General features: G+C 39.9%; 1 protein-coding gene across 6 annotated transcripts in view; it reads right to left on the bottom strand.

Annotated features, from left to right (window-relative positions):
* ABL2 (ABL proto-oncogene 2, non-receptor tyrosine kinase) overlaps positions 1–26343 on the bottom strand; it is a 154274-nt gene that overhangs the window by 16262 nt on the left and 111669 nt on the right. For 4 of the 6 annotated variants that reach the window (XM_053604113.1, XM_053604116.1, XM_053604118.1 and 1 more), the window contains exons 2-10: positions 25472–25534; positions 23831–24001; positions 13954–14249; positions 10119–10391; positions 8860–8944; positions 7127–7304; positions 6412–6596; positions 4100–4252; positions 2862–2951 (exon numbers count right to left, since the gene is read on the bottom strand). In XM_053604113.1, the coding sequence (XP_053460088.1) occupies positions 2862–2951; positions 4100–4252; positions 6412–6596; positions 7127–7304; positions 8860–8944; positions 10119–10391; positions 13954–14249; positions 23831–24001; positions 25472–25534 (1494 nt within the window). The remainder of the gene's footprint in view (positions 1–2861; positions 2952–4099; positions 4253–6411; positions 6597–7126; positions 7305–8859; positions 8945–10118; positions 10392–13953; positions 14250–23830; positions 24002–25471; positions 25535–26343) is intronic. The other 2 variants (XM_053604115.1, XM_053604117.1) reach the window with 1 other exon arrangement.

The following is a 26343-nucleotide window of genomic DNA, read 5'->3' as shown; positions in this document are numbered from 1 at the left end:
CCAGCTACTCGGAAGGATGAGGTAAGAGAATCACCTAAGCCCAAGAGCTAGAGGTTGCTGTGAGCTGTGACGCCAGAGCACTCTACCAAGGGTGATAAAAGTAAGACTCTGCCTCTAAAAAAAAAAAAGAAGTTCCCTATTATCAAAAGACTAGGATGAAGTATTTTTCATTAAACTTTTAGTGTTATACTTACCTTTTCCCTTTCTTCTTCTTCTTCTGGAGACAGAGTCTCACTCTGTCATCCTAAATAGAGTGCTGCTGCATCATTATAGCTCAAAGCAACCTCAAACTGCTGGGTCCAAATGATTCTCCTGCCTCAGCCTCCCAAGTAGCTGGGACTATAGGTGCCCACCATACTGCTCAGCTAGTTCTTCCATTTTTAGTAGAGAAGAGGGTCTCACTCTTGCTCAGCTTGGTCTGGAACTCCTGAGCTCAAGCAATCCACCCACCTAGGCCTCCCAGAGGGCTAGAATTAACAGCCACTGTGCCAGGCCTTCCCTTTCTTCTTATGTAATATGATAAATCACTAAGGGAAGTGGACAAAACCAATCTGCCTGATTTCTTTTCTAAGATTTTTAAACTTGAACTTAAGTAGTCAACTTTATTCAATTATGAAAGAAAGGAATAATCTGAAAAATAGGTATGAAATTGCAGAACTATATCACAGTGTCTAATAGGCAGGTGAAACTAAGAATTCTGTATTTTTAATTCCTTAGGTATAGGCACTCTCTCTTTGACTTTTGCAGATAACTAATTGTAGAGGCTTTCTTTCTTTTTTTTTTTTTTTTTTGCAGTTTTTGGCCGGGGCTGGGTTTGAACCTGCCACCTCTGGCATATGGGGCCAGCGCCTTACTCCTTTGAGCCACAGGCGCTGCCCAACTAATTGTAGAGGCTTTCTATTGAAAGTAAGAAACTGCCTGTTGGCTCAGTGCCTGTAGCTCAAGCAGCTAGGGTGCCAGCCACATACACCAGAGCTGGCAGGTTTGAATCCAGCACAGGCCCGCCAAACAATGACAACTACAACCAAAAAATAGCCGGCATTGTGGCAGGTGCCTGTAGTCCCAGCTACTTGGGAGGCTGAGGCAAGAGAACTGCTTAAGCCCAGGAGTTTGAGGTTGCTGTGAGCTGTGACACCACAGCACTCTACCCAGAGCAGGGGTCCTCAAACTGCGGCCCGCAGGCCACGTGAGGCGGTGTAATTGTATTTGTTCCCATTTTGTTTTTCTACTTCAAAATAAGGTATGTGCAGTGTGCATAGGAATTTGGTCATAGTTTTTTTTTTTTTTTTAAACTACAGTCCGGCCCTCCAACGGTCTGAGGGACAGTGAATTGGCCCCGTTTAAAAAGTTTGAGGACGCCTGACCCAGAGGGACAGGTTGAGACTCTGTCTCAAAAAAAAAAAGAAACTACCTGTATGTATCTATACACTTGTTTTTTAATTTTTTTAAAAAAGGTTCATCTTTATCAACAGATTAACCTGTTGATAAAGCCTTTATTCTAAAGCCTTTTCCATATCAATATACGTAATAAAATCATTTTAAATATATTAAATTATATGGCTATAATAAAGTCAACTAGATATTTATGTTGCTCTTAATTTCTCAATATTATAAGCTATAAACCAATGCAACATCCGTGTAGCTAAATCTTTGTATATGCTCTTAGTTATTTCCTTAAGATCTAGTTCTAGGCTCGGTGCCTGTACCTCAGCAGCTAGGGCGCCAACCACATACCCTGGAGCTGGCGGGTTTGAACCCAGTCTGGGCCTGCCAAACAACAATGACAACTACAACCAAAAAATAGCCGGGCATTGTGGCGGATGCCTGTAGTCCCAGCAACTTGGGAGACTGAGGCAAGAGAATTGCTTAAGTCCAAGAGTTGGAGGTTGCTGTGAGCTCTGAGGCCAGAGCTCCCTCTCCTGAGGGTAACATAGTGAGACTCTGTGTCCAAAAAAAGATAAAAGATCTAGTTCTAGAAACAGAATTTCTAGATGTTGCTTTTATGTATTGGTTCTGCCTTTGTAGATATGCTCAGAAAGTTGGATTTTTTTTTTTTTTTTCCAGTTTTTGGCCGAGGCTGGGTTTGAACCCGCCACCTCCAGCATATAGGGCTGGTGCCCTACTCCTTTGAGCCACAGGCGCCACCCTGGATTATTTTTTTATATTTATTATTTTCTTGTCTCTTCCCTACATCACAAGTACTGATACTTAAAGAACTACCAAACTTAGTAATTTTCTCTATGGAGCGACTTAATTTCTAATTAAAAAATAATTTCTTTTTTTGTTAAAGACAGAGTCTCACTTTATTGCCCTCGGTAGAATGCCATGGCATAACAGCTCACAGCAACCTCAACTCCTGGGCTCAGGTGATTCTCTTGCCTCAGCCTTCCGAGTAGCTGGGACTACGGTGCCCGCCACAACGCCCGGCTACTTTTTTGTTACAGTTTGGCTGGGGCCGGGTTCTAACCCACCACCCTGGGTATACGGCACTCTACCCACTGAGCCACAGGTGCTGCCCTAAAAAATAATTTCAATATTAAACACATGAGACACAAAGACAAACCGAGAAATAGCAAAATAATAAAGGTCAACAATTAATTCAGTATCTTCAAATGGAGTCTCAAACTGGAAGACTTTTTTTTTTTTTAATTGTTGGGGATTCATTGAGGGCACAAGAAACCAGGTTACACTGATTACATCTGTTAAGTAAAGTCCCTCTTACAATCATGTCTTGCCCACAAAAGGTGTGTCACACACCAAGACTCCACCCAAAAGTTGACCAGTTTTGAAATGTAATTACCATCTTTACCAACACCAGCACCCAGAACTAGCCACCAACAGTAAATACACCAGATTCTCACCTTCAGAAATGCTGGAATCATGGAACATGGTTTCAAAAGCTTGATGTGTTTCTGCAAAAGAGGGCCTATCAGCAGGGCTCCACTTCCAGCCTGTGTAACAGAAGAAAATATCAAAAGCTCTTTGCAGGGATTATATGTCTAGTGGCATACCGAATAATGAGTCATGCATCACGATATGTGCTTATCAGAGCAGAGGTAAAAGCATGGCTACAGTGATTGACGGGCTGCTGCTCAACTCTAGACTCAGAGGAAAATGAACCCACTTCCTGAGGCTGGCCCTTCTACTTATCCTGCGTGCCCATGCCCTCTACTCCCTCTATGGTAAGTAGAAGAGATGGGGAAATGGTTTAGAAAATGACAAGTTTTCTTCCACTTGAAAAATGGAACGAAACCTGTCTTCAAACTCAGTCTAGTTTTATAAATAATTAACTGTATATAATTCAGAGATACAACAGGATATCAGAAAGGAAGAGCTCATAGTTCACATTTGACAAAGGGTAGCAGCCAATGCTCAAGGAGAAAAGAACACAAGTCTCATGTTCAAACACAACTGCAATGTAATTCACTGCTCACCTTTCTATTTTCACATCTTTAAGCACTCAGATGCTTCTGTTGATTCATCAGAAGTTACTTCTACGCATTTGCATTAGTCTTTATGGATCATTCTTATCTAGCTGAAAGCAGCCCTCCCCTACTTAATCTCTAAACTTTGTTCTTATTAAATACACAACATCTTAAAAAAAATCAGGTCAATATTTCTGCCATGAACAACTATTCTTAGATTCCAATAAGACTAAATGCTGTATTATATGAAAACTGGCTAATCAATGACAAACTCTTTACATGTCATAGGCTAGATTCAACCTAATAACACTGAGAGGAGAAATGTTTCTAATTTTATTAACTAGTCTGAACTGCTAACTTAAACTTTCAAAATTAAAATACAATGGCTAGGTGAGGAGGCCGTAATCCCAGCACTTTGACAGGCCAAGATGGGTGGACTGCCTGAGCTCAGGAGTTCGAAACCACCCCGAGCGAGAGCAAGACCCCATCTCTAAAATATAGCCAGGCATTGTGGCGGGCTCTAGTCCCAGCTACTTGGGAGACTGAGGCAAGAGAATCACTTGAGCCCAAGAGTTTGAGGTTGCTGTGAGCTATGACACCACAGCACTCTACCCAGGGTGACAAAGTGAGACTCTGTCTCAAACAAACAAATTAAAATATGAGAAAATACTCACATGCTCTCATAAGTTCATAAACCTTAGGGGGGCATCCCTCAGGTTGTTCCATTCGATATCCTTTTTCCAATAGATCATACACCTGAGACAGGTCAATACCTGGATATGGTGACATTCCATATGTAGCAATTTCCCACAACAGTACCCCAAAAGCTGCGTAAGAGATTAAAAAAAAAAAAGTGTCTTCTTTGATTTACTATTTCTTTTATATAATTAAGTAATTCTCAAATTTTGCATAACATTCACACATGGTCACAATAACATTAATATACTCTTGTATCAATTCTTTTTTTTTTTTATTGTTGGGGATTCATTGAGGGTACAATAAGCCAGGTTACACTGATTGCAATTGTTAGGTAAAGTCCCTCTTGCAATCATGTCTTGCCCCCATAAAGTGTGACACACACCAAGGCCCCACCCCCCTCCCTCCTTCCCTCTTTCTGTCCCCCCCCCATAACCATAATTGTCATTAATTGTCCTCATATCAAAATTGAGTACATAGGATTCATGCTTCTCCATTCTGGTGATGCTTTACTAAGAATAATGTCTTCCACGTCCATCCAGGTTAATACGAAGGATGTAAAGTCTCCATTTTTTTTAATGGCTGAATAGTATTCCATGGTATACATATACCACAGCTTGTTAATCCATTCCTGGGTTGGTGGGCATTTAGGCTCTTTCCACATTTTGGCGATTGTAAATTGAGCTTTAATAAACAGTCTAGTACAAGTGTCCTTATGGTAAAAGGATTTTTTTCCTTCTGGGTAGATGCCCAGTAATGGGATTGCAGGATCAAATGGGAGGTCTAGCTTGAGTGCTTTGAGGTTTCTCCATACTTCCTTCCAGAAAGGTTGTACTAGTTTGCAGTCCCACCAGCAGTGTAAAAGTGTTCCCTTCTCTCCACATCCACGTCTTGTATCAATTCTTATAACATGACCTGTCCTTCTAAGTTAGTGGTTCTCAACCTTCCTAATGCCACGACCCTTTAATACAGGTTATGTCATCACGCGGGTACTTGTATGTGGGTGGACCCACCTGGAGATGGATAGAGGAGCTGTGTCTCGGTTCCTAAGAACATCGGAAATATGTGTTTTCCAACCCCTAAAGGGGTTGCGACCCACAGGTTGAGAACTGCTGTAAGGTATCTGCTACAGGAATGCTGCAGATAATCTCAAAGCAGTTCTATTTAAATTTCCCAATTTTTATTTAATTTCCTTTACTACAGTGGGGGAGGATAAATTTTGACCATGTAAGAAGTATGAGCATGATCCAACTATTCTTAGAATAGTCCTTGATCTACAGTAGTCCCCTTTATATCTGTGGTTTTGCATTCTTCCAGTATCTTCAGTTCAGTTACTTGAAGTCAACCTCAGACCAGAAATATTAAACGGAAATTTCCAGAAATAAATAAATCATAATTTTTAAATTGTATGTTGCTCTCAGTAGCATGATAAAAATCTCAAGCCATCCTGCTCCTTCCTGCCTGCTTTCTCCAGTGTACTCACTCTGTAGATACTACCTACCCCCTTAAGTCACTTAGTAGCCCCCTTAGTTATCAGACTCAAACATGGTGTGTATATATAAACACGGTATGCATAGGATTCAGTACTACGCTCAGCTTCAGGCATCCACTGGGGGTCTTGGAATATATTCTCCTGAGGACAAAGGGGAACTATTGTATTTAATGAGTTTACTAGTTTTAAAGTTAGCTAATATAATGGAGTAAAATAAAAATAGATTCACTTAGGTAAAATTCAAATGCTGAGTTTGAGATTTCTGGTTAAAAAGTGATTTAGAATCCTACAACTATTTCTATTGACCCACAATCCAAATTTCCAGACTTTTACAGTATCTTAAGCCTATACCAAGTCATACTATTTCTCAGGGCAAGAGATACAAGATCAGCTACAAAGGACAAATTCAAAATGAAACTTCATCATGCCTTCTCTGTAAAGAGTGCTCTGTGTCACTAAACGTAGCAATAAAGAAGTGAGCAATAAAACCTAATGTGAAAAACATCAGGGTGCTCTATAGAGAGAGGATCATTAGAACTCCCAGGAAATATGAGATCTAGACTATAAGGTCTTTGAAGGCAGGGACTTCATAAAATTTTTTATTTTTATTTCTATGCTAAGTTCTTAGCACAGTATTGGCAGATAGGTATTTAAGAATGCTTGCTGCATGACTAAAGATGGATGAGGGTAAAGGCAGAGGGTATAGACTATCATACAAAAGAGAAGCTCTAAAGAAGTAAGGGCATTTATAACAAAAAGAAAAGGACATACTTAGGAAATAATCCCTTTCAACCTTACCCCAGACATCAGATTTAATCGAGAAGGTATTGTAGGCAAGACTCTCTGGTGCTGTCCACTTAATAGGAAATTTGGCTCCAGCATGAGCAGTGTAGGTGTCTCCAGTCATCAATCTACTTAAGCCAAAGTCAGCCACTTTTACCACATGGTTTTCTCCCACTAGGCAGTTACGAGCTGCAAGATCTCTGTGGGAAAGACAATCCTAATGTGATTCATTCAGATGGTGAAGACAAGGGTTGTGAATGCTTACTCTTAGTTCTTTGTGCTACAAGCAGAGTTGATAAGTGCTGAAAAATAAGTTATATTTATAATAATCACTAACATGGTAGAAAGCCACTAATTATGTATCACTTACAGAGTGCTCATCAAGAGGCAGTCATGTGATGCCAAATAAAGCGGTCTTTATAAAATTGATTTCTATTTATAAGTACACTGTGATAGGTTTCACAGGTAAGCAATAGATAGTTGCTTTTCTACAAGGCTTAAGTTCTTTCCTAACACAGAAAGCTATTTTTAAGATTCAGCCACTAGATGGAGCAAAAGGATCTAGGGTGTAGTACAGGGCAAACTAAAGAGTGCATTTGAGACTAACGTTATACCGGGCCCTGTGAAATAGAGAACTACTTGCTTGAGTCATTTAAAAATTTCTGGGAAGGTTTTCACATTCTTCCCTTTATGTAGATAAAGGGAAGAATGTAAAGCAGATTTTACACACCTATGGATGAAATTCTTCTTCTCTAAATACTCCATTGCAGAAGAGATCTGAGTGGCCATGTAGAGCAGTACAACTGCAGTCACCTCTTCTCGGTTACATTCTCGGAGATAATCAAGCAAATTCCCATATGGCATATATTCAGTCACAATGTAAAATGGTGGCTCCAAAGTACACACACCTGAGAGTTGAAGAATAGAGTTAGTTTTATTAGTATACATACATTCAAACATTCCAAACCATGCCAGCCAAGAATAATTTGATAATATTTTAGGTCTAGTTCAGCAGTAATCTTTTCCCTTCTTACCACCATATTCTTTGAAATTAATATAGCAAACATTAAGAAGCTGGTTGACAAGGGAGTCTTTGCTTCCATTATATTGTTCTCTGGAAATTCATATGCCTTTCAGTATTTGTCTGTTTGAGCAAAAATAAAGTTACCTGTATTAATTCCATAAGGGGCCACAAAGACCAAAATTTCTAGAGATCTATATGTGCTCTTAATTCCCCTCCTTGACTGCACACTAACAATAGTTATCTAGGATTTAGTTGATATATGGCAGCTTCTTTATATTGAACCAATGAGAAAACAATTCCTTTGGGGTACACTGGTTCGATTTGAACATCCAGAGAAACTGGCCATATTTGAAAAAGGGAAAGGGGTTTGGTGAAAGATTGCACTGTGACCTGAACAGGTGAGAAAGCCAATCTATCATAATATAGCATTTTCTCCTTGCAAAGGTAAATCTGACAGGTTTAATTTTAAATTTGCTTCTTTATTTTTATTTTTATTTTTTTTTGAGACAGAGTCTCACTTGGCCACCCTCAGTAGAGTACCATGGCGTCTTAGCTCACAGCATCCTCAAACTCTTGGGTTCAAGCAATCCTCTTGCCTCAGCCTCCCAAGTAGCCGGAACTAAGGTGCTTGTCACAATGCCCGCCTATTTTTTAGAGACAGGGTGTTGCTCTTGCTCAGACTGGTGAGATCAGGGCAATCTACCCGCCTCAGCCTCCCAAGTGCTGGGATAACAGATGTGAGCCACTGCACCTAGCCCTCCTTTCTTTCTTTCCTTCCCTTGCCCTTCCTCCCCTCCCCCTCCTCTCTCCTCCCTTCCTTCTTTTCTTTCTTTTTTTTTTTTTTAAAAACAGTGTCTTGTTTTGTTGCCTAGGCTAGAGTGAGCCTAACTCAAAACAACCTCAAACTCCTGGGCTAGAGTGATCCTTCTGCCCAGCCTCCCAAGTAGCTGGAACTATAGGCATGTACCACCATACTCAGCTATTTTTTTTCTATTTTTAGACTGGTCTTGAACTCCTGAGCCCAGTGGCCTCCCAGAGAGCCCAAGGGATTTGGTCTCCAGCTTTGGCCTCCCAGAGAGCTAGGATTGCAGGCATGAGTCACCAGCCTGGCCTAATCTGCTTCTTTTAACAGCCCTTTGCTTAATGTTTGTTTTATAAAACTATTTTGTGATAGTTTTTGGCTTAGTAACATTTTGAACACTTCTGAACTTTTAATCTGAGGCAACTACCACAAACTAAGCAGTTTTATGTACTGAAATCAATCCAGGCCACTGTATTTTGGGCAATTTTTAAACACAGAGCCTCCTGACTAAAATGATAGCTATTTACTGAAATGGATTAACACTGAGAGCTTTCTCCAGGGTGATTCAAAGAAGAATCTGTTAACAAAAGGCTGGGAGGTTAAGTGAGGAACCCAGGATTCAGGCAAGCTTCCTCACCTAGGAGTTGTACCAGATTGGGGTGCTTGATCTCCTTCATCACCGCAGCTTCTTTTAGGAACTCCTCCACCTCCATGGTATCTTCCTGGAAAGGCAAGAGAGAAAAAAAAGGAGAGGAACAAACCCCCATCCTAATCATTTGAATCAACTCACCATCTTAAAACCTCAGCTTTAAAAGTAAAAGGGAGTGTCTTTTGAATATTTTAGCATATTATTTTAAGAAATTTTATCACAAACTAATATGCTTCTACTGAAGTCCAACTAAGAAAACTGCCCTTGAATTTATCCAATATTAGAAACTGGAGTAAAAATCAGCAGATGATAAAAATTTAGCAATCAGTAGGGCGCCGGTTCCATATGCCAGAGGTGGTGGGTTCAAATCTAGTCCCGGCCAAAAACCATCAAAAAAAAAAAAAAAAAATTTGGCAATCATGTCCGCTCAACAGAAATGCAGGAGACTTGGGTTGGATGATTCCGTTCTCAGTTTACATCTCTAGATGTCTCAGCCTTGGAATACAGAGACAGAGCATGTTTCCCTTCCTGATTAGATCAATACAGAGACTGACATGTTTCCCTTCCTGATTAGACCATCAGCTTTTTAAGGAGCAGTGCAGGTATGTAAGGCTTCATGTATTGCTTCACATGCAGAATATGCTTAATAAACAGAAATGACTACTACTTCTAGCCAAAGAATAGCCCTTTTATTAATGATATACCAAAGCTCCTGAGGCTCTGGGAGAATCTTTAAAGAATCAAATGAATAAAAACCCTACAATTTGATACCAGGACACTTGAAAAGATAGAGTAGCATCAGGAAAAAGATTTCTGTGAGTATTCAGAGGAAAAGTAATCTAATTGCAAAGATATGGGCAGAGTGAGAAGCAGGAAGATAAAACACAGTAAGAGAGAACCGGGTGATTCTCCAGCAATGCTCAAACCTAGCAGGTTTCATTCTTGGGAAGCGAAACAGCTTGTTTTGCTTTTATAACTTATAATTTGCTTCTAACCTCCCACCAAGACCTACACCAACAGCTTCCAGAGACAAATCTTTCCCACACACGGGTTTCACCGCATTGCAGAGAACAACCTGTCCCTGCATTGTCAGCGATGGCAGTAGGGTTAATCACCACAATTTGCTGATGTGTTTGGCACCAGTGGGTGGAAAGTGTTCCAAAGATAAAGAAGGGCATGCTGGTATTTCCAAGTGATTGAGCACAAAAGAAAAGATGCCTGAAAACTGTTAATCCTCAGCAACCCACCTTCAGTGTTTTCACAGCAACTGTAAGGCTGTATTTCTTCCAGACGCCAACGTAAACCTCTCCATACTGACCGCCCCCAAGTTTGTGCTTCATGGTAATATCTGTTCGTTCCATTTCCCATTTGTCATGGATGGGGGACACGCCGTAGACTGTAGGCTTGTTACACTTGGGTGCTGGGTAGTGTAATGTGGTCACCAGCCCATCAGCCACTGTGGAGTGATGGTGAACAAGCTCTGCCAAGGTGCTAAAGCGACTCTCAGCAGTCACATATACCTAGTGAGAGAAGAAGAAAAGCTAACAACATGAAAAGAAATCAAGATTTTTTTTTTTAAGCCCTTATTTCACTAGCCAAAATATATAGATAGGAGGTTACCGTAACTGAGATAAATAAAAGACTGCAATGTTGACGGCAAGGGGAAACACAGAACTTCAGTTTGATCTTATTTAAACTACTCTTCCTATTCTTCACAAATTAAGTCAGCCCAGTATTGGGGGGAAAACTTTCAAGATATCTCATCTAGCTCATTGGTCTTCAGATATTTTTTAAGCAGCAAGACTGAGGAACTCAAATATATACAAAAGGGGGCAGGTGCCCTGGCTCACACCTGTAATCCTAGACTTTAAGAGGCTTAGACTCCTGCTTGAGCTCAGGAGTTTGAGACCAGCCTGAGTAAGAGCAAAACTATGTTTCACAAAAAAAAACAGAAAAACTGGGTGGCACCTATGGCTTAAAGGGGTAGGGCACTGGCCCCATATACCAGAGGTGGAGGGTTCAAACCCAGCCCCGGCCAAAAACTGCAAAAAGAGATAGAAAAAAACTAGGCCAGCTGTGGTGCCTCATGCCTGTAGTACCAGCTACTCAGGAGGCCAAGGTAGGAGGACTACTTGAGCTCGAGAGTTTGAGACCGGCCAGAGCAACAGCAAAACTACATCTCTACAAAAAATTGAAAACCTAGGCCAGGTACAGTGGCTCACACCATAGTTCCAGCTACTCGGGAAGCTGAGGCAAGAGGAGCTCTTGAGCGCAAGAGTTTGAGGTTGTTGAGCTATGACACCACAGCACTCTATTCAGGGTAACAGAGTGAGACTCAGTCAAAAAAAAAGGAAAACTAGCTAGGCTTGGTGGCATATGCCTGTAATCCCAGCTCCTCGGGAAGCTGAGGTAGAAGAGTCACTTGAGCCCAGGAGTCTGAGGTTACAGTGTGCTGTGATGATACCACTGCACTCAGAGACCCTATGATTAAAGCAGGCAAGCAAGGACTTGGTTCTTGTAATAATTTTTAAAATACTCCTTCAGAGGCCAGGCACAGTGGCTCAGGCTTGTAAACCATAACACTCAAGGAGGCCAAGGCAGGTGGACTGCTTGCCCTCAGGACTTTGAGACCAGCATGAGCAAGAGCAGGACCCCTCTCTACTAAAAAGAGAAAAACTAGTGGGGCATGGTGGCACATGCCTGTAGTCCCAGCTACTTGGGAGGCTGAGGCAAGAGAATCACTTGAGCCCAAGAGTTTGAGGTTGCTATGAGCTGTGACGACACCACGACACTCTACTGAAGGTAACATAGTGAGACTCTGTCTCAAAAAAAAAAGAAAAAGAAAAAAAGAAGAGTCATAATTTGATTTCAGAGAGTTGTTAACAAACCAGTTGTTAATTTGTGATAAGCAATTAGGATGTATAAAGGAAGAGCAATCTTTGGCCACACCTCCCAAGGGAATTTGTTATTTTTTAAAAAGAAACTTTTGTCTTATTGCATACAGAAAAGTGTATGATTCATAAATGGAGAACTGATGATTCTTCCAAAATAAACTCACCCATGTAAGTATTACCTACACCAAGAATTGTAACACCCCTCAAGCCTCCCTTGTGCCCTCCCCATCTATTTACCCCTGCAAAGGTAACGATTATTTTGACTTCTAATGACTTAAAGCTTCACCTGTAGTGTCTGCTTTCTTTTACTCAAGTTTTTTTTTATTGCAGCTTATTTCATATACCATAAAATTCACCATTTTAATGTAGACAATTCAGTGGTTTTTAGTATATACACAAGGTTGTCCAAACATTACCACTATCTAACTCTAGAACATTTCATTACCCCAAAAAAGAAACCTCATATCTGTCCCATTCTCCTCATCCAGGGCAAACACCAATCCCTTGCAAGCGGTGCCCGTAGCTCAGTGGGAAGGGCACCAGACACATACACCCAGGCTGTTGGGTTCAAACCCAGGCCAGGCCAGCTAAACAACAATAACAACTGTAACAAAAAAAATAGCCGGGCATTATGACAGGCACCTATAGTCCCAGCTACTTGGGAGGCTGAGGCAAGAGAATCTCTTAAGCCCAAGAGTTTGAGGTTGCTGTGAACTGTGACGCCACAGCACTCTACCGAGACCAACATAATGAGACTGTCTCAAAAAAAAAAAAAAAAACAATTAAAAAAAACAAAACATCCTTCTGCATTCCTTTCTATCTAATAAATCCTATCTTGTCACTCAAACAAAAAAAAAACAAAAACAAAACACTAATCCCTTTCACTCAACTTTACTAACTTTTTTGTAAAGGGCTAGATAATATTTTAGGCTTATGGCCATAAAGTCTCTGTCAACCCTGTTCAGTACTGCCTAGTAATAAAAGGTAACCATAGATAATATACAAAGAAATGGGTATGGCTATATTCTAATAACATTTTATTCACAAAAAGCAATCAGCTGGTGGGCCATGGTTTGCCTTAATGGTGCTATGTGTGGCAGTATTATGCTCATTTCTGTTGCTATATGAGATTCCATTTTATGAATATACCACAATTTATTAATCCATTCTACCGCTGTTAGATTATTTGGGTGTTTCCAGTTTGGGGATATCGCAAACAACGCTGGTATGAACATTCTCTATACATCTTCTGGTACCCAAATGTACTCATTTCTGTTGGGTATGTAACTCTCTTAGATTATTATGTATCTAATTCTATTTGGTTTGGTCAAGAGACAACATATTACATATGTATATTGGTACAAAAGAGAAAGAGAATAATTTTCTTATTTCCTACTTTGTACCAGCTATTACGTTTTACAGAAATTAGTTCATTTGATCCTTACAACAATCCAATACATTGAGATTTAATTACAGACAGGGAAATTGAGGCTTGTGTGAGGCTACAAAACTCAAGAAACAACATAGTTACAAAGCAACCCAGGTCTGCTCCCTCCAGAACCTGTGCTTTCCCACCACTACACACAATCACAAAGAGGGGAAGGATGGGAGAAATGGTTTGACCTAAGTTTACTGTTCAATAGAAAAACAAGTGACATAACTTCATACTTAATAGTTTGTAACATGTAACAGTTCCATTCTATCACAACCATTCTAACCAACATGGTTGGTCTTTCCAATATACAAATTGCTAAGTGACTGAATTATCTATTTATGTTAACATACGTTAATGATTGACTCCAGTCTCAGAAGTCTAAATTCTTACTCCATGAACTTTCTAGTAGAGATTATTATACTTTTCAAAGACAGAAGGTTAATTTATAAATCCTATGCCGATGTACTGGGTTATTTGTGTACTGAAGATTACAACAGCTAACTTATACTGGCAGTTACCTTCATTCTTCACCTTTAAATTTAGCTTATAATGAAACTATTAATATAACAGTGCTTTTTAATTTCCATTACCATTATCTTTTTGAAAAGAGCAAGTTCTAACAGCCCAAACTCACACAGTTAGCAAATATTTTATTTCATATCAGACATAAAAACTGTATTTCATGCCATTCTAAGTCTTATTTCTACAGAGCAGCCAGTTCACACCTAGAGGTGGTTTACTGTCAAGTCTTACCTTGCCATCTGCGGTGGTATTGATCCTGTAGTGATATACACGTCCCTCATACCTGAGTGAGATGGACAGCTGCCCAGGGCTGCTCTCACTTTCTCGCACCAGGAAACTACCATTGATTAGACTGCTGAGCAGATACTCTGCTGCACTACGTGACACAGGTCCATGGTACCAGGAATGTTTTTCCAGGCTGTTCACTGGAGTAATGTAGTTGCTTGGCACCCAACCCTGTCCATTCTTAGAACGAACTTCACTCCACTCGCCATTCTGGTTGTAACCAAGGACTCGTAGCTTTTCACCTAACCATGAGGTCATTACAGAATGAAAGAAAAGATGTTAAGACTTTCAAACTGAAGCAGCGTACTGTCAAACTTTAAATTCATTTAAAAATTAATCAGAAACTTTTATGTCAAAAGACTTTTTTTTAATTTTTTTGAGTCTGACTTAGTTTCCCTGGGATTGAGGGCTGTATCATCATAGCTCACAGCAACCTCAAACTCTTGGGCTCAAGCAATCCTCTTCTCTCAGACCCCGAAGTAGCTGGTACTACAGGCACTTGCCACAATGCCCAGCTAGTTTTTCTATTTGTAAAGACAGGGTCTTGCTTAAAGGCTCAGGCTGGTCTCAAATTCCTGAACTCAGGCAATCTACCTACCTTGGCCTCCCAAAGTGCTAGGATTATAGGTGTGAGCCACCATGCCTTGCCAAAAGATGTTTGTAAATAATGAAAACAAACTTGGTACTCATCATATCCTGGCTGCTATCTTGTAGCTTGTAGCTTAAACCACAGAACCACAGTCAGAAATGATTTTCTGGCATTTACTACATCTTTTTTTAAGGAAATGTAAATTCTCTCTTTATATTTCTTTCTTATTATTTTTTTTTTAGAGACAGAGTCTTACTTTGTCACCCTCAGTAGAGTGCATGGTATTACAGCTCACAACAGCCTCCAGCTCTTGGGCTTACGTGATTCTCTTGCCTCAGCCTCCCAAATAGCTGGGACTACAGGCGCCCGCCACAACGCCCTGGCTATTTTTTTGTTGCAGTTTGGCCAGGGCCAGGTTCAAACCCACCACCCTCAGTATATGGGGCGGGCACCCTACTCACTCAGCCACATGCACTGCCTCCTTTACTACATTATTTAAAGCTTTATATACCACCTAAAACTATCCTTAGGAAACGCTGAACAGCTTAAGATGGTATACCAAGATAGAAAGATTACTCAAAATGGCTGGGAAAGAACATAGTGTTCATTCTTCAAAAGAAAAATAAAATCTTCTCTCCTTCAAAACAAGAAATGTATCTTACATATATGTGGTTCAAAGTTAACAACAATCAAGGATTAAGGCTGTGAAACAGAAAGTTACTCTAAATTTCAGTTGGCACTAAGGCAATAAAACCACTGATATAAAAAACAAACTAAAAAATACCCAGCACTAACCATAGAGTTTTCAACAAGACTGTTTGGGGGGCTAGGCAGTCAGGTCTCAAAGCACAATCTTTACCAATACTCAAGTTTTACAACAGTAATAGTTTCCTAATTTTCTTTCTATGAGGTTTGACAATTGAATTCATGAACTTGCTACTGTGCACTTATGTTGAGAGTACTGTACAACAGCTCAGTAAGGTTTCCTGACCTGAGGATATCAGTGACTCACAGCTGTGTTTGTGTCGGAGTGTAGCAGTGTCTTGCTGAGTGGCATTCATTATTGTTGTTGCGTGTTGTCATGAGAATGTCAGAGCTTGAATTAGAGCAACAAACAAACATTAAAATTCTTGTTAAAGTTGGCGAGACTGGGAGTGAAATCAGGGACATGTTACTCCAAGTTTACCAAGATAATGCCATGAAGAAAACGGCAGTATACAAATGGATTAAATGTTTTTCTGAGGGGAGAGTGAACATAATTGATGAAGAGAGGTCAGGGCAGCCAGTAATGAGCAGAACTGACAAAAACATTGCAAAAATCCATCAAATTGTGAGTCAAAAATCATTGTCTGACTGTGAGAAGCATACCAGACCAAGTAAACAAAGATGGAGAAACAGGAAAATCTTAACTAAAAATCTTGACATGAGAAAGGTGAATGGAAAAATGGTCCCAAAGGAGCTTACCAATAAAGAAAAGCAAAGGAGAATAAAAGTTGGCCAAGACCTTTTGGAGAGGCAAGACAATGTTCAAGGCCGTGTTATCAGTGGTGAAGAAACATGGGGACCCCAATACAACCCTGAAACAAAGCATCAAAGTGCACAATGAGGCCGGGCGCAGTGGCTCACACCTAGCACTCTGGGAGGCCAAGGCAGATGGATTGCCTAAGCTCACAGTTTGAGACCAGCCTGAGCAAGAGCGAGACCCCATCTCTAAAAATAGCCGGGCATTGTGGTGGGTGCCTGTAGACCAGCTATTTGGGAGGCTGAGGCAGGGTGATCACTTGAGCCCAAGAGTTTGAGGTTGCTGTGAGCTATGATGCCACAGCAGTCCACCGAGGGTGACAAAATAAGACTCTGCCCCCTCCCAAAAGTGCACAATGGACGTCACCCAATTCTCCATGACTAAAAAATTTCCATCAGTGAAATCAAGAGTCAGAACAACGTTGCTAACCTTTTTTGATATCAGAGGAATTCTTTATTATGAATTTGTAGCAAATGGACAATTAACCAACTTTACAATCTAGAAGCGCTGAAAGACTATGTGGAAAAGTTAGATGAAAAATTACCTAAAGTTTAACCAGCAACTCGTGGCTCTTGCATCATGACGATGCGCCAGTCCATATAGCACTGTCTGTGAGGGAGATTTTAGCCAGTAAACAAATAACTGTATTGGAACACCCTCCCTACTCACCTGATCTGGCCCCCAGTGATATTTTTCTTTATTCAAAGATAAAGGAAATATTGAAAAGAAGACATTTTGAGGACATTCAGGACATTAAGGGTAATACAACAACAGCTCTAATGGCCATTACAAAAAAACAATTCCAAAACTGCTTTGAAGGGTGGACTAAGTGCTGGTGTTGGTACATAGCTTCCCAAGGGGAATACTTTGAAGGTGACTGTAGCTGATATTCAGCAATGAGGCATGTAGCACATTTTCTAGAATGAGTCTGTGAACTTAACTGTCAGACCTTGCATACTCCAGGAAGAATGAATCATTCTTTTCTATTTCTCTAAAATTAGTGTGGAATGGGAAGTTAACTCTGAACCTGGAAGCCATAACCCTAGTCACTTAGTATATTTTTGCTTTCTACTTCGATGTTCTTCATTTCTCTATTAAAATTGTGAATATTGGCTGGGCGTGATGGCTCACAACTGTAATCCTAGCACTCTGGAAGGCTCAGGTGGAAGGACTACTTGAGCTTAGAAGTTTAAGACCAGCCTGAGCAAGATCGAGACCCCATGTCTACTAAAAATAGAAAAACTAAAAAAAAAAAAAAACTAGCTAGATGTCATGGCAGGTGCCTATAGTCCCAGCTACTCAGGAGGCTGAGGCAAAAGGATCTCTTGAGCCCAGGAGTTTGCCCTATCGCACTCTATGCAGGGTGCCAGAGTGAGATCCTGACTAAAAAAAAAAAAAGTTATAAACATCAAGGTTAGACTAGATTTCAACATACGACTTTCCCCTACATTTGCAGCACAGGTGAGAGGCTCCTTTGGTAGAACTAAAAATTTGAAAAAGATATCACTGGTAATAAAAAAATGTTAATCTAAAGAATCCTTGTAGTGCTTTACGCTCCTTATATCTCTTAAGAGATGTAAACCTTCCTCCAGAGTTCATATCTACTTCCTCAGTGTCAGAAAATAGAAGGAAGCCAAATTAATCGAAAGCATATGACCCAGAAGTTAATGAGCAAAGGCTACTGAGGAAAAACCTAAAAAAATTATTCTGGTACTGAGGAAAAATCCAAAATAATTATTCTGGTAACAATTTGTCTTACAGAAATGCCTACAGAAATATTTACTGTAGTAGCTTCCTCTGAGCCCTACAAATTCAGCTGAGACACCTGGATGTGAGGCATTCAATAAGTACATGTATATACACAGCACACATATACAAATATGCATATGTACCAACAGACAGGAGTGTGTCTGTGTGTGGTAGATAAGCATAAGTGCATAGATAAATATTTGCCAACCATATTTACGGGGAGGGGGAGAATCTTGCTAGAAAAACTGAGGAAAACTTGTTGCTCTGTAGTTTTCTCTTTAGGCCACAAGAACTAGAATGGAAGATTAAGGGCTCAGCACCCTTAGCTCAGTGGTTAGGGTGCCAGCCACATGCACCAGGGCTGGTAGGTTCGAACTGGCTGGGCTTGCCAAGGAAAAAAAATAAATAGCCGGACGTTGTGGTGGGTACTTATAGTCCCAGCTACTAGTGAGGCTGAGGCAAGGGAATCACTTGAGCCCAAGAGTTTGAGGTTGCTATCAACTGTAACACCACAGTACTCTACTGGGGTGACATACTGAAACTCTGTCTCAAAAAAAAAAAATGAAGATTAGGTACTTTATATATTTATTTATATATTTTTAATATTGTCACTTCCTTAAAAAGAACTGGTAATGACTAGCCATTATAATTTGAACACAAACACCCTAGGTTTTTGTTTGTTCGTTTTCCTCTCTTTTGGACAGTTAATCAGGAGAATTTTCTACTCTGGAAGTTTTAACTACCATGGAAATTGACAGGGGGATGACTAATAGAGATACAAACACTGGTCCTACTAACAAAGGAATCCTAGAGAGAACAGTTTTTGTTGTTGTTCAAAAAAATAATTTATTAAACAATATATCCATATATATATATATATATATATATATTTTTTTTTTTTTTTTTTTTTTTTTTAAAAGAGGGTTCCACTCTTTTGTCTTTTATTAAATGTAAGCAAAATAGGCTCGGGGCCCATACCTCAGTGCTTAAGTCGCCAGCCACATCCACTGGGGCTGGTGGGTTTGAACCCAGCCTGGGCCTGCTAAACAACAATGACAACAACAATAACAACAAAAATAGTCAGGTGTTGTGGCGGGTGCCTATAGTCCCAGCTACTTGGGAGGCTGAGGCAAAAGAATTGCTTAAGCCCAAGAGTTTCAGGTTTCTGTGAGCTGTGACACCATGGCCCTCTACCCAGGGAGACATAGTGAGATTCTGTCTCCAAAAAAAAAAACACACACACACACATATATATATAAATAATTTATATTTATATATACATATAACAGTATATGTATATATAAAAGTAAAATATCATCTTCAAAGAAAAAGGAACTAAAGTAAGTACTATTGTTTTATTTTTTAAATATATTTTCTTATCTTGTAAGGCAATAAAATAGCTTTATCATGACATATATTTTCTTATCTTGTAAGACAATAAATAGCTTTATCATGACACATAATAAAACCCTGAAATTTCGTGGATTTTAAGAGAAACCATTTTTGGCCATAAGATAAAGGAAACCCTAGTCCTTGAGCTGCACACTGGTTGCTATATATAACTCGTTAACTGAGGAATCAACAGACTTTATTTATCAATGATTTCTTGGTGACTAAGCTATCTTGGAAAATACTAATAAGAAAATCATACTTAGGGAAACTCTAGGCCCTCTGTCTGTCTAGGGCAGAAGGCAAAAATAGCAGTCCTGCCTGGCCTCCGTGCGTGCCACCGTAACGGTACGCATGAATGCTCTTTAAGAGCATCAACAGGCTTGGCGCCTGTAACTCAGCGGCTAGGGCGCCACCCACGTGGATTGGACCTGGCGGGTTCGAATCCAGCCCGGGCCCCACCAGACAACAATGCTGACTACAACCAAAAATAGCCAGGTGTTGTGGCGGCTGCCAGTAGTAGGCCCAGTTACTTGGGAAGCTGAGGCAAAAGAATCGCTTAAGCCCAAGACTTGGAGGTTGCTTGAGCCACAGGCGCCACCCCATTGTCCACTGTGATGATTAAGCATGGTTACATTGGTAAATTTGAAATCCTCAATGATCGCAGAGCTGGGAAAATCTTTGAGAACCTCACAGACAGGTTAAATGCAGCCCCAGGTTTGCTGTGCAACTCTAGAAAGATGGCAGAATTGTCTGCTCCCATCCTGCCGGTTTGGTTTCACTGTACTGACAACTTCAGCTGGCATCACGGACCACGAAGAAGCAAGAAGAAAACACACAGGAGGGAAAATCCTGCGATTCTTTTTCTAGGGATGCAATACATATTGAACAAATGAAATGCCTCAATGAAAACAAAACAAAAGAAAACAAAAATAAAAACAAACAAATAAAAAAAAAGAAAATCATACTTAGGAAAGAGTGTTCTGAGTCACTGCTTCACAAATTTCTCTACTGAAGAATCAGTGAAGGGAAAATAAAGTGTACTATAGTCCAAAAATACTACTGCACAGTATATAAAATTTCAATGAAGTCTGTTTTCTCCCCATTGTGTAAAATTTTCCTTCTACTGCATAAACACAAACGTCCCCCTCAATATAGCACATACCATGACCCTACTCCTCAAACTATCCAAAATCTTTACATAAAATTGACACTAAGAGATGATACACTTTTACTTTTCCTGTGCTTGTAAAAACTCCTGGCACATGCATATGTGTGATCATATCTACTCTGGGATACATCTATACCTCAGTATAAGAAATTCAGTTTTAAGAACTCCTTTTCACAGGCAACCAAAGCAAAATTGGACAAACTGTATCACATCAAGCTAAAAAGGTCCTGCACAGCAAAAGACACAATCAACAAAATGAAGAGACAACCCACAGAATGGAAGGAAATATTTGTAAACCACTTGTCTGACAAGGGACTAATAAACAGAATATATAAGGAGCTCCAACAATTCAATTAAAAGAAATCAAATAATCTGATTAAAAAATTGGCAAAGGAAAAAAAAAGGACAAAGGATCTGAAAAGAAAAAGAAATTTCTCAAAAGACAACATACAAATGGACAATAGGTACATGAAAAAGTGTTCAACATCATTAGTCATCAGGAATTAACCTAGCCACAAAAAGAATGCAATCCTACCATGTGCGACAACATGAATGGAACTAGAGAACATTATATTAAGTGAACTAAGCCAAACAAAGAAAGACAAATCTTGCATATTCTCACTCATTATGTGAGAGCTAAATATTAAAAACAATTGATCTCATGGAGACAGAGGTAGAATAACAATTACCAGAGAATGGGAAGGGTAACAGGGATTAGGGGAACAAAGTAGAAATGGTTAAATAGGTGAAAAATATATTTAGTTTGACAGTACAAAACAGTGACTATAATGAATAATAAGTTAGGGTATACTTTAAAATAACTAAAACGGTGGAGCTAGCCAGGCATGGTTGGTCATGCCTGTAACCCCAGCACTCGGGGAGGCTGAAACAGGAAGATCCCTTCAGCTCAGGAGTTCAGAACAGCCTCGGCAAGAACAAGACCCCATCTCCACTAAAAGTAGAAAAAAATTGCTGGGCCTTGTGGTGGGCACCTGTAGTCCTAGCTACTTGGGAGGCTGGAGCAGGAGGATGACTTAAGCCCAAGAACTTGAGGTTGCTGTGAGCTAGGGTGGGACTCCACAACACTCTAGCCCAGAGCAACAGAGTGAGACTTTTGTCTCAAAAAAATAAGAGTGGAGGCTGGGTGCCCATATCCCAATGGTTAGCGCACTGGCCCCCCTTTGAAAGGCCAAGGTGGGTAGACTGCCTAAGCTCACAGGTTTGAAACCAGCCTGACAAAGTGCAAGGCCCTGGCTCTAAAAAGTAGGTGTTGTGGCAGGAGCCTGTAGTCCCAGCTACTTGGGAGGCTGAGACAAGAGAATCACTTAATCCCAAGAGTTGGAGGTTACCATGAGCTGTGATGCCACGCACTATACTGAGAGCAACAAAATAAGAGTCTGTCAAAAAAATAAATAAGAGTGGAATTGGGATTTCCTAAGACAAATAAATGTTAATGGCCTGAGGTCACAGATACCCCATTATTGTGATTTTATTAATTCATATAACATGCTTGTATCAAACATCACATGTACCCTATAATACACAACTATTATATATCCACAATAATTAAAAAAATAATTCCTGCTTTTGATTACTCTGGCTGGATTTAAAAAATACATATATATAAATGTTATATAAAGGTAATATTCCTTGAATGGGGGGTGGCTTCTCTTCTTAATTTGGTTTATCTATTCCAGTTTAATACTTCATTCTGAACCTTACAAATAAAAGACACCTGTTTGACAAATAATCATTTAAGTTATAATTCATTTAGTTAAAAATTATCCTGAAATACATTTTTCCCAATAGGTTCAAAAGGCCTAGGCAGACTAGCAATCCAATTTATGTACACAACAAGAATGTCCCATCCTCCTAATTCTTTCCCATGAAAGTTACTTTTGTTGCTCTTGTTCAGAAAATCAATAATGGGTGATTTTACTTACTGTTGTAAGAATATGAAATAAACTGCTACTCTCATGAGACTATTACTATACTGGTCTTACTATTCTCTTAACTAACCTGTATAAACACAAATGATAAAAGATTTAAGTGGAGTAGGCCAGTACTAATCAAGCTGGTCCACGACTACTATATTCATGCAGGAAGTCTTGATCCAAAAAGAATGAAATATTAGTGAACTAAATAAATAGTATGTTTAGTGATACAGTTGGTGCAAAAACAATTTTTTTCTTTTTTTTGCTCTCAGTAGAGTGCCATAGCGTCATAGCTCACAGCAATCTCAAACTGTTAGGCACAAGCAATCCTTTTGCCTCAGCCTCTCAAGTAGCTGAGACTACAAGTACCCACCACAACACATGGCTATATTTTAGAGATGGGGGTCTCACTCTCGCTCAGGCTGGTCTCCAACTCCTGAGCCCAGGCAATCAACCCACCTCGACCTCCCAGGGTTTTTTTTTTGTTTGTTTGTTTGTTTTTTTGTAGAGACAGAGTCTCACTTTATGGCCCTGGGTAGAGTGCCGTGGCCTCACACAGCTCACAGCAACCTCCCACTCCTGGGCTGAAGCGATTCTCTTGCCTCAGCCTCCCAAGTAGCTGGGACTACAGGCGCCTGCCACAACGCCCGGCTATTTTTTGGTTGCAGTTTGGCCGGGGCCGGGTTTGAACCCGTCACCCTCGGTATATGGGGCCGGCGCCCTACCGACTGAGCCACAGGCGCCGCCCTGTTTTTTGTTTTTTTAAGAGGCAGAGTAACATTCTGTTGCCCAGCCTAGGGTGCTGTGGCATCACCCCAGCTCACAGTAACCTCCCACTCCTGACCTGAAGCCATTCTCCCACTTAGGCCCCACAAAGTGTTAGGATTACAGGAGTGAGCCATCATACCCACCCTGCCCGGGTGCAAGTTCTTAATCTCATTTTGGGTTGGTAATGCAACAGTCTTCTACAGTTCAATTTACTTGTTGAAATTATAACAAGGTAGTCTAGTCAGAGAAAAGACCACAAAATAAGAGTTTAACCCTGATTTATATACATTCACCAAAATCAGACATAAATGAATAGGAAATAGAAGTCAGGCAAGCCCACAGACAATACTTTTGAGTAGCACTAGGGTCTGGCAACTTGACTCATCTTAGCAAGCTACAGTTCACTTAGGTGTATGATCTTACCTTTGGGGTACATAAATATGCTGGCAAATTACATATAGTACAGAATTCTGAGAATAAGGAAAAGTTTATGGAAGTTTTCTAAGGTACTTTATGTCATTTCATCTTTAATAAACCCTAAAGAGCAGAGCCATACTTCACAGGGCATTATCCTATACACAGTGAAAAAAGGCAATTCATCAAAAGTAATCTGAGCCCAAATTATCTAGCTAATAGAAAATAACTATCAGCAGAAGCCAGAACAGGTCCTTTATTTCTTAACCATCAATGAAAAGCCTCACCTTTAGTGATGCTGAGTGTGTTATCACCACTGGCTACAAAATCATAAAGTGCAACAAAGAGATTAGGGTCACTCTCAGTGGCTCCAAGCAAGTTCTCCTTGGAGCTCCATCTGATAGCTTCATTCAGTGCCTGGGGTTCAACATCACAACCATAGGGGCGATGCAAGGCTTCTGAAAGACATAAAAAAGAAAGAAATTCACAAGTCCAACAGCTAAAAATTCATGTGAATTCAGTACATGCACGGTGTTTCAGTTGCTGGCTCCAAAGTCTGTGGAGTCATGAAAAATGAGCAAATAGGCACCATGTCTCCTGAGCATGGGGTAGCAATTTACTTGTTGAAATTATAGCAAGATAGTCTAGTCAGAGAAAAGACCACAAAATAAGAGTTTAACCCGGACTTAACATGCATTCACCAAAATCAAACATAAACAAATAGGAAAAGCACAGTTTTCTCAAAATGAAAAAAAAAGAAATCTCAAAGAAAGAAACCACAAAAAGAAATGGCTCTAGCTTTATAAAATGTAGGATTATTTTGTTGTGGTGGTAGTGGTTTTTAAAGAAGAAACAGTATGTCTTATAAGTCCTTCCAAATTACACTTGTTTCCCTACTCTCTTCATAAAAAACAAATTACAGAACAGGCAAGAGATTACTTTTTAGAACTATGCACATGTTATATAAATCCAGGCCCTCTATTTACATATAGAAAAAATTACAGAAATAGTGCTTCTGGAAAAAATCCTAAAATCATCTGCAAAACAAAAGAAATCTGTTTTGGTTTATAACAAAATATTCCTATCATTCCAAAATACCTTTATATTACTATGCACTAAGTATAATAGCTTTTTGTTTTTTTATTTTGTTTTGTTTTAAAGAGAAGGGTGTCCAGGCGGTGTGCTCTGGCTATTCACAGGCATGATCATAGAACATGCAGTCTTGAATTTGGGCTTAAGCAAGCCTCCTGCCTCAGCCTCCCAAGTGGGACTCCAGGCTATTCCTTATTTCAATGACAATTTTCTCTTACTCTATTTTGTATTTCAGGGCAGTGGGTTTTTGTAAAATATTAATAATTTAATTGAAAGTCCTAGAAAAATCTTCACAGATTTGTTGAGTTTCTACCATGTGTAGTGGTTGAAGCCTTAAAAGATCTGTGTCTTCCTCGAGGCCTTTCAGTTTCTTTTTATTTATTTATTTATTTTATTTTTTTGTTGTTGCAGTTCGGCCGGGGCCGGGTTTGAACCCGCCACCCTCGGTATATGAGGCCGGTGCCCCACTCACTGAGCCACAGGTGCCACTCGGCCTTTCAGTTTCTAATTCATACTACATAAACAGGTGAACCCTACACCACCTTAACAGCCCAGGCTGATGATTCAAAAAATATACTGTTCTAGTAAGTGATTTTCTTGATCATTGGGACTGTTTTTAGTGGTTGTCTGCCAAGGTAAATTATCTAATTGCCTATGTCATATAACAATATTTTCTATTATGTTTCTCTACTCCCAACTCATTTTTAACATAAAATCAGTTTATCATATATGAAGGGGCAAGACTTTGAATCTGTAGTTTTGTTTCTTTTCAAACCCATTCCCTCTTCTCCGTCTCTAATGCCAACGCCTTAGTCCAGATCCCCAGCATCTCTCACCTGGACTACCGCCTCCAGTCTTGTCTCCCTCAAATCCATCCTCCACACAGCTGGCAAAGTGATCTATTTAAGACAAAAATTTGACCATGTCACTCTTCTTAAGCCTCTTCAGTAAGTAGTTTACCATCAAGCTAAAGTCCCCTTATCATGGCCAGCAAGACCTTTAGACCTTTTATGATCAGGTCTCTGCCTACTTCTCCAGCTTCACCTCTCCCCATTCCACACCTCAAACTGTAAACCTTTACGCACACCATGCTGCTTCCCATCTTTTTGTTTCTTCACACAGTCCAGCCTACCTCAAATGGGTTCTCACACCACCTTTCTTTTGACTGGCTGATGTCTACTCATAATACTCAGCTCCAATATACAGTAGTGCCTTTTAGTCACAGGGAATACATTCCAAATCCCCAGTAGATGCTTGAAATTGTGGACAGTACTGAACTCTATATACCATGTTTTTCCCATACATATCTTTTTATAATAATGTCTAATTTACAAATTAAAATTAGTAAGCAATTAACAATAACTAAAAACAAAACATTAGAACAAGACACTGGAATAAAAATTATATGAATGTGGTCTTTCTCGCGCCTCTCTGTCTCTCAAAATATCTTAGTATTTTCAGATTGGGATTGACCATGGGGTCACCAAAACTACAGAAGCCAAAACTGAGGAAAAGGGGTGGGGGGACAACTGTAACCTTCCCTAGGAAGCCTAACATTCTTCTCCTCTCTGTGGTCTCAAAAGCATTACACTGGCTACATTAAGACCCTTTCTACCTTCACCTCTGTTATTTATAGTGTACTCTGTGTTTCTTTCTCAGTATGCTCCCTGGCAATAAGAACTATACTTTTTCTCTATCAAGAATTACA

Source organism: Nycticebus coucang, chromosome 10 (assembly GCF_027406575.1).
Source record: "Nycticebus coucang isolate mNycCou1 chromosome 10, mNycCou1.pri, whole genome shotgun sequence".
NCBI lineage: Eukaryota > Metazoa > Chordata > Mammalia > Primates > Lorisidae > Nycticebus > Nycticebus coucang.
The sequence above is the reverse complement of the archived record's forward strand: the minus strand, read 5'-3'. Positions and strand labels throughout refer to the sequence as shown.